This window comes from Triticum urartu, chromosome 4, assembly GCF_003073215.2.
Source record: "Triticum urartu cultivar G1812 chromosome 4, Tu2.1, whole genome shotgun sequence".
NCBI lineage: Eukaryota > Viridiplantae > Streptophyta > Magnoliopsida > Poales > Poaceae > Triticum > Triticum urartu.
In genome coordinates this window covers 611,905,212-611,913,656 of record NC_053025.1, presented here as the reverse complement: position 1 = coordinate 611,913,656, position 8,445 = coordinate 611,905,212, and the positions used below count along the sequence as shown (strand labels likewise).

At 46.4% G+C, this 8,445-nt stretch overlaps 2 protein-coding genes across 2 annotated transcripts; both read left to right on the top strand.

Annotated features, from left to right (window-relative positions):
* The first annotated feature begins 208 nt into the window (after positions 1-208).
* Positions 209-5,444, top strand: LOC125553217 (muscle M-line assembly protein unc-89). Its single transcript, XM_048717013.1, has 4 exons — positions 209-1,562; positions 4,279-4,363; positions 4,931-4,972; positions 5,093-5,444. The coding sequence occupies exons 1-4, from the start codon at positions 327-329 to the stop codon at positions 5,152-5,154; spliced, it is 1,425 nt and encodes a 474-aa protein (XP_048572970.1). The 5' UTR covers positions 209-326; the 3' UTR covers positions 5,155-5,444.
* Positions 5,445-5,589: 145 nt separating this feature from the next.
* LOC125553216 (G-type lectin S-receptor-like serine/threonine-protein kinase At2g19130) lies at positions 5,590-8,298 on the top strand. The gene has a single exon (XM_048717012.1). It carries the CDS (start codon positions 6,221-6,223, stop codon positions 8,198-8,200), a length of 1,980 nt encoding a protein of 659 aa, XP_048572969.1. The 5' UTR covers positions 5,590-6,220; the 3' UTR covers positions 8,201-8,298.
* Positions 8,299-8,445: the final 147 nt, after the last annotated feature.

Genomic DNA, 8,445 nt, shown 5'->3' with positions numbered 1-8,445 from the left:
AAGCAAAGTCAGACCTCACCGACAAACATGCGCCAAGCCACAGACGTGTCAGAATAGTCGCGACAAATCTTGGATTTACAAATTTCGTTCACATGCAGGAAAACCTTTGAAATGGCAAACCCGTTCGAGATGTGGAGTTGTGGACGTTTGCTTTGGAACACAAAAGGCGTTGGGTTTTGGTTTGGTTTGTGAAAACAACCGTAGCCGTGGCTAACATAAAAAAGAGCGCCCATTTCTCGGTTGGTTCGCGAAGCTTCCGCGCGGCCCCGATTGATTTTGAACTCCAGAGCTCTCGGCGAGGGTTTGGGCGGCGGAGGGAGGCGGGCATGGCCGGGAAGAAGAGCGCCGCGCCTTCCGAGGGTGAGGAGAGTGCCGTCGTCCCCGGCTCCACTGCCAAGCGCGGGCCCGGCAGACCTAAGATGGACCCCGTCCCCGCCGGTGCCAGCCCCGGCTCCACTGCCAAGCGCGGGCCTGGGAGGCCTAAGAAGGATCCCGTCCCCGCCGCCGCCGGCGCCAGCCCTGGCTCCACTGCCAAGCGCGGGGCCGGGAGGCCTAAGAAGGTCGCCGCCCCCGCCGAGTCCGGCAAGGGCTCTGCTCCGGAGCCCGGGAAGAGCGAGATGGGGGAGAAGGGGGCGACCCCGAAGAAGCAGGGGAAGGGGGAGAAAGAGAAGGCGAAGGCGGCGACCCCGAAGAAGAAGGAGAAGGGGGACAAGGCGGCGGCGCCGGAGAAGAAGGAGAAGGGGGACAAGGCGGCGGCGCCGGAGAAGAAGGAGAAGGGGGACAAGGCGGCGCCCCCGAAGAAGAAGGGGAAGGGGGAGAAGGCGGCGGCGCCAGAGAAGAAAGAGAAGGGGGAGAAGGTTGCTACCAAGAAGAAGGAGAAGGGGGAGAAGGGAGGGAAGGAGAAGATGGGGGACACGGCGGCGACCCCAAAGAAGAAGGAGAAGAAGGGCGGCGAGGCGGCGGAGCCCGGATCCGGATCCGGGAAGCAGGAGCCGTCCGGCGAAGCGGGGAAGCCCAAGCCCAAGCCCACGCCCAAGAAGGCGAAGCAGCAGGCCTCAGACGGGGCGGCCAAGGAGACGCCCAGCAAGAGGAAGCGCGACGACGCCGGGGAACCCCAACCCCAGAAGCCGGCCAAGAGCGCCAAAAAAGTGGACGAGGCCACGCCCACCAAGAAGAAGCAAGCCTCCTCCGGCGGTGCTGAGAAGGCCACCACACCCAGCAAGACACCCCAGAAGAAGGAGGCAAAGAGCGCCAAGAAAAGCCCCGGCAAGGCGGAGAAGGCCACGCCGACCAAGAAGCAGCAGGCCTCCGGCGGGCCGGAGAAGGCCACGCCGAGCAAGAGGAAGCATGGCGATCTGGAATCCCCAAAGGCGGCGAAGAGCGGGCAGAATGGCTCTTCGCCTGCGAAGAAACAGAAGGGCAAGGCAGCAGGGGCGGCGCCGGTGGCTGCCGAGCCGGGCACCTGCAGCTTCCCGATGGCGCGGGTGCGGCTGCTGATGCGGGACAAGGACGCCACCATCCGATCTAACAATGAGACCGTCTTCCTCGTCAACAAGGCCTCGGTAAGACTTCCCCAACTTTTACTCTGAAAAATCTGAATGCAAGTTATGCAGTGATCTGTGTTGGCAATTAGAAATTTCAGTCAGGACTGAAGCTTGGTGTCATCCTATCAGAATGCCATGATTTTGGGTGGAATCTATGCTAGCTAGTGAGATTTAGATTGGTTGTGCTATCAGCCCATCAACGCCCACAAGGTGTTCGATGAGTTGTCTGTCGTGTTCTCACTGTCGATCGTTTGTCTCTACCCTTGGTCAGTCAATATTCCAGTGTAAAGTTGTCTGAGATGTCAAAGCTTGATTTTGTGCTGAGCCAAATGTCAACATAATAAGCTGTGTCTGCTTCTGCTGCTGGCAGTACAAAACTGTCTCACAAGTGAACTGTGAGGACGTCTTTCTTGGCATGTTTTGCAGTGATTTGTAGATAGTACTGTCTATTTCTGCTGTAGATGTGCACATTTCGTCCATGTTTTCGCTTTGGTTTTTCCTAAGCATATCCACTTGAAATATCGTGTCGAAGTGGTAGGAAACCGTGTTATCTAGAGAGAAAAATTGGTGTTCTTTTTTTGGATGGAAGAATATGACCGGTGTTAGTAAAATGGTGTTGTATTTCCAGATTGTTTCTACTATTGCTGAACTTGTATGTGATTGTTAGTCATTCATGGATGAGCTAAATTTATGAGATTGCTCATTATGTAGCTTAATATTCCCAGGCTCACCTTAAACATATTGTTTCTTGTAAATTCATAAATGTCATGGATGAGCTAAATTAGTAGATGAAATGTTCGTTTTAAAATTTAATTTATACTCCCACTGTCCCAAAATAAGTGTCAAGTTGTACTAAATAAACGACACTTATTTTGGGATGGAGGGAGTATGTAGTAAGATTTGCACTGGAATATCAAGCTTCAGCCATCATCCAAAAGACGAGTAGAAGGAATCCTAGACTACCCAACCAGCCAGTTTACTTGGTGGTCGATGCATTTCTCTCCTCCCCGACAGTTGTGCAGTGCTGCCAGCCTGGCAACATTGTTCTGAAAGCTGGCTTATGCTACTGCCTACTAGTTGTAGTGGTTTTGTCCGTAATCAAGGCAGCAACAACATTATGCACAAGTACATAGTCACTGCACTGCCCACCTCCCGTTGCCTCTACTTGCTCCAATAGTTTGATTCATCTTCGTGCTGTTTCTTCTTTATCTTGCTAACTCACGTGCTTATCTTCCAGCAAAATTCTAATTGCTTCTTGTAATTCTTTTCGAGCACCAAACAAGATGGCCATAAGTTGGAAGTCCAGTCTGGCAAGTGAATTTGTTTCTTACTTTCTGGTCCTGCTGAGGAGACCATAAGTTCATAGCACCAACCGCTGGAAGTCCTGTAATTCTTCACTAACCAATAGAGTTCTTTTCTTTCGGGATTGGTATTTGTAATTCATCAATCACTAGATGAAGGTCTTTTGGTTCAACATGATTAAACTGTACCTGCAGCATAGCAGACTGAGGAGGAAGTTGACCTGTGTAAGCTGACAGTGTGGTATAAGTGTATAACAAGCGTGGCCTGATTGCATAGTTACCTCCTGTAGTGCACTAACTCATGTAGATTTCAGTTGTCAACTAAAAAGGTTGCAATGATAATTTACATTTATGGCATCCAGGTTCATAAGAATTATAAGCTTGCTGAGATCATCCAAGTATCTGACTGGGAACATATTCTATTAGAATGGCATCCTTCTTGTTCTAAAAAGTTCAGTTCAATAAAAAAAATCCAGTGTCCTGAATTCTAGACAAGATAATGCAAGCTAGCCTGAAGGTGATGCCCGACCAATAAGAAAAGGAAATTTGCCCCGAGAACAAATTTATCTTTTATTTAGGCGGAGAGTATTTAGGCATGCACGTGACAAGTAAAGTGACCCAAAGCAAAGCTAAAATTGTCGCCCCCCCCCCCTCCCCCAACCAAATGCTTCTCTTTCCTTGCTGTTTGACCATTTTTCATTTTTTTTGAAAATATTGGGGGGAAACAATGGTTGGTGTACCCTGTTTATCTTCGTTGCAACCTGTATTTATGTATCGGTGCCATTCTTTTGGTACTCAGTGATTATGACATCTACTGAATCTTCAATGGGATAGTGTTGTCTATTTCTGCTGATTCAAAATTCAAAATTCAGATTTCCAATCTGCCAAGTGAGTTCTGGTGCTTAGACTTCTGTAATGTGCATGGATTTCAGTTTCAGTGAGGATGCTATTAGAATGTCATCATTCTTGTTCTAAAGTTCAGTTCTAAAATAGCCTCTTGAATTCTAGGAAATGTAATGTGAGCTACCCTGAAGCGATGCCCAACGAGTAAAAAATAATCCCGAGAAGTGAGAACGACAGGGAGTAATTACGACATGGATGTGACAAGAAAAGTAACACCAAGCAAGGATCAGATTGTTGGAGTGGCTTCTCTTTGCTTGCACGATACTCCCTCTGTAAACTAATATAAGATCATTTGGATCACTAAACTAAAGTAGTGATCTAAATTATTCTTATATTAGTTTACAGAGGGAGTATTTCAAAAGTGTTATGGGAAACAGTGGCTGGTGTACCTCGTTTATCTTTGTTGCAACTTGTATTTATGTACCAGTGCCATTTTCTTTTGGTATGCAGTGATTATGACATGTACTGAATCTCGAACTGGATAGTGTTATCGTGTTATATATATATTCATGTTACACATGCACCTGCAGGAGTTATTCTTGGAGGTATTTGCGAAGGATGCTCATGAGAATGCCCTGAAGGAACGTAAAAAGTCAATTACCTACGAGAACCTTTGTAAGTTGACCCTCCTTTTGTTTGCTGTATCCTTATCTAGGAACCCATTTATCTTGTTTGTTGACTATGCTGCCTGAAAGACAGTTCATGTCGAAATAAAGAGCCTCTGTAGACCATACAGTGGATGCATTTGATATGATACTCATTAGTAAAGCAAGTGGTCATAATGTCTTACCCTATTGTTACGATGGTTTTCGCCACTCTTGTCTGAGTAGGCTATGTCACATCCCCTAGGACATCTTGCATGAGTAATTGAAGTGGGTATCTGTTTTCCCATTATCGGTTGCAATCCTTAGCCTGTATCAGCGCTTGATACATTGGGTGTTGTGCTAGCAAATTTGATATCAAGTTTGTTTTTCAAGGAACCAGACATGTTTTGTTGGATGCCAAATATTACTTTCCAAAGACTTGAGGGTTCTTTATTTAAAAGAACTGCGAGTACCCTAAAGTTATTATCATTTCCTCTACTGTTGGTGTTGATAAATCTGAACCGTTCTTGTATCAATTCCAAGTTAATCTAAAACCACAAATCTTACAATGACTCTGCTGTCCTCTATATCTTTTCAGCAACGGCGGTGTGCAATGAGAAACGGTACAAGTTCCTATCAGGTAAAGCTTGTTTTACCCTATTTCTGTTTAAATCCGCAGATGCCTGCGTAGTATGTATGTAGCAAAGACTGGGTGGTGCTGACAGACAGACATCTTGCCGTTTGTTTTGCGTGTGTCCAGATTTCGTGCCACTGAGGGTGACGGCCGGGGATGCACTCAAGGCTGTGGTGAAGGAGCCGTAGAATAGACAGACAAGGTGGTGCATGTCATGCCAGTGCTTGTCCTGTGCTAGCTAGCCTGTGTAGTGTAGGGAGGGAGAAGGAGAAGGACGTGATCTGAGGGTAGAGCTGTTTGTACTAGCGTGTTCTTCTGTCTGTCTGTCTGTCTGTACTAGGCAAGGACAGGTTGAGTAACAAGCAGAGTAAGACCAGTGATGTTTGTGGATGTATGAACGACTACGTGCTGAAGCTCATGTACCTGTGCCTGTGTGTTGTCTTGTGGGAGAAGACATGATTTGTTTTGTCTGTGTGTACCTGTACCTGTACCTGTGCCTGTGTGTTGTCTTGATGTTGAGGAAGGAGTGCAGAAGCTGGTTAAACTGGGAATGAAGCAAGCAAGCAAGCATGCGTGCATGCTGGGGTACATACATTAGTTTTTCTCAAACATTTGTCTCCTGAAACCTGCTGCTTGGTACGTACATGCCTCAGCAATTTCTCTGCTAGCTGAAACATTGATGAAATTGCACGAACCCTGCTAGATATATGCTTGGAGAAATTGCCCACCGCAAAGGCAGCGTCTGCACCGGAAGAGCGGGCTCGAGGTGAGTCATTCTCCCTGTGTTGTCTCGCATGAACCCTGCTAGATGTATGGGGTGAACTCATGTCTTGGACATTGTTTCTTTTTGTTGCTTATTACAATGGTTTTAGAGATTATCAAGTGCTTTTCCAGGGTCAGCAGTCTTCAGCCCAACAATCAATGCCGTCCGTGTCCCTTGGCTGTTTTTTTCAACCAAACGTCTCGCTCCACAGCAGCTAGCCAGCCAGCAAGCAAGTTTGGCTAACACCAACATCCGCAAGCAGAAGAAAAGGAACTTACTTTTGTCCTAGGGCGAGGGAGTCGAAACATTTTCCAGGATGATTAGGACTTGTCATGAATGACTCAATAATTTCCACACACTTTTCGAGTTTATTGAGTGTTTTTGGAGTTGCTTTTATTCAGCCCAAACATTTCTAAATCACCACCCTCGACTCAACTTGCTTTTGGAGTTGGTTGAGTGTTTGGAGTTGGAACATCCACATAGAGAAGCCAATGGAGAAGCCAACCAAGACCAAGCATATGCCTTCGTCGTCTCGCTTTGCAGTAATACTTCTCTACTTGATGATCAAGGTCATGTCTTCAGGTTCTAAATTTGCGTATGCAACTGATACTCTCCTTCCGGGCCAATTTCTAAGTGGTAACCAGACCTTGCTTTCGAAAAATGGTGCCTTCAAGTTGGGTTTCGACTGCCTGTTTCCTCCTTGTGGTTATGATTCTACGTTTGGCATATGGTATATTAAGTCATCAGCTTGTCGCCCTCTTCTAGTTTGGTCGCCCTTAGGTGATTCCACAAACTGTTACCCTGTGTACTCGAGCTTTGGCTTCACAACCTATGGCAACTTAGAACTAGACTGTATTCCAGTTAGCGGTGGAATAATTCCTGGATGGTCATCATATCCGTATTCATCAGAAGTTATAAATAGTACTACTTCTCTACTCACAGTGCTTCTTGACAATGGAAATCTCGTAATAAGAGATCCAGTGAAGAGTTCACTGGTGATCTGGCAAAGCTTTGATAATCCAATTGGTACACTGCTGCCTGGAGGATGGCTGGGATTTAATAGAAACACGAGCAACAACATCTTCCTCATTCCCCATGCTTCTGTTATATCCTGGGATTACAACTATGGTTTAGTTCTGGCTATGAATCCAAACCAAGGTGGAGGGTTTATTGTCGAACAGATTGATGAATATGTTTCCAATAAGGAAGATTATCATGAAATTTATCACGGCACTTTCCCCAGCTGGATGGGGATACATCAAGATGGAGGCAATTTTCTCCTGTTCAGCGATGCACGTGTATATGTACAGCTGAATAACGGCGGTACTATCACTGCAGCTAAACTTGGGGAATGTGGATCTGTGTTGTGGTCTGCTCATGCTCCACATATTCACAAGATACAAATTGTTATTTCAACAGTGATAGTTGTGTTAACCCTCGTCCTCACTGGTCTAGTTCTTTTGCGGATAATCCAGAAGAAGTCATTTATGGACAGACCGGTGAATTCGAACAGCAGCCTCACGATCTTCTCAAACGCCCAGATAAAGAAAGCTACCGGAAATTTCTCGGTAAAGCTTGGAGAAGGAGGTTTTGGCTGTGTTTTCAAGGGAACATTGCAAGGTTCCTCTGTGGTGGCTGTCAAGAAGCTAAAAGAATTTGGACAAGGGGAGAAGCAATTCCGAGCGGAAGTGCAAACGATTGGAATGATCCAACACATCAATGTTGTTCGTTTATTTGGATTTTGTGCCGAAGGAAGTAAAAGGCTGCTGGTGTACGAGTACATGGAGAATGGATCTTTGAGTTCTCATCTGTTTTCGAAAAGCCCGGCAGCTTTGGGCTGGGAGGTCCGGTACCGGATAGCACTTGGAACTGCAAGAGGCTTGGCTTACCTGCATGAGGGATGCACGGACTGTATCATACACTGTGACATGAAGCCGGACAATGTACTCCTTGACGCAGATTTCTGTCCTAAGGTTGCAGACTTTGGTTTGGCCAAACTTCTTGGCCGGGATTTTAGCAGGGCATTGACAACGATGCGTGGGACCATCGGATACCTTGCGCCGGAGTGGATCTCAGGGCTACCGATCACGCATAAGGCTGATGTCTACAGCTACGGAATGATGCTTCTTGAAATCGTATCGGGGCGAAGGAATGCGGAGAAAATCAAACAGGGGAGGTTTACTTACTTTCCCATCTTTGCTGCAGTCAAGGTGAATGAAGGAGATGTTATGTGCCTGCTGGATAGCAGGTTGGAAGACGATGTGGATGTGGATGTGGAGCAGCTGATCAGGGCTTGCAGAACTGCATGCTGGTGCATTCAAGATGCTGAAGATCATAGGCCGATGATGGGGCAAGTTGTTCAGATGCTTGAAGGCGTTCTGGATGTCCAAGTACCTCCCGTTCCAAGGTCGCTCCAGAATTGGGTGGGCATGGACGACTGCTCTCGCTCTACTGATTTATATAGTCTCTGAATTTTCCTGTTTCTATATGTCGAAATGTATGTCAAGAATTAAGCTACTATCAGAGTTATATTCTCTAAACCGAAGTAATGCCTTGTAATTTGTTATCATAGATTTGTCTGAGCACTGAATTTTGGAAGTATGACCAAGTTAGTTTGTGTTCTGTATGAATTTGGGTCAGATGCACATGCCACTGAAATATTTAGGACCCACTTAAACCGACTTAAATGTGCAACATTTTGATTCAGCTTTATTCG

Coding starts and splice junctions, on each gene's coding strand:
- LOC125553217 (XM_048717013.1), top strand. CDS start 327: ATGGCCGGGAAGAAGAGCGCCGCGCCTTCCGAGGGTGAGGAGAGTGCC. Junction 4,364..4,930: donor AATTACCTACGAGAACCTTT/GTAAGTTGACCC, acceptor ATATCTTTTCAG/CAACGGCGGTGTGCAATGAG. Junction 4,973..5,092: donor ACGGTACAAGTTCCTATCAG/GTAAAGCTTGTT, acceptor GCGTGTGTCCAG/ATTTCGTGCCACTGAGGGTG.
- LOC125553216 (XM_048717012.1), top strand. CDS start 6,221: ATGGAGAAGCCAACCAAGACCAAGCATATGCCTTCGTCGTCTCGCTTT.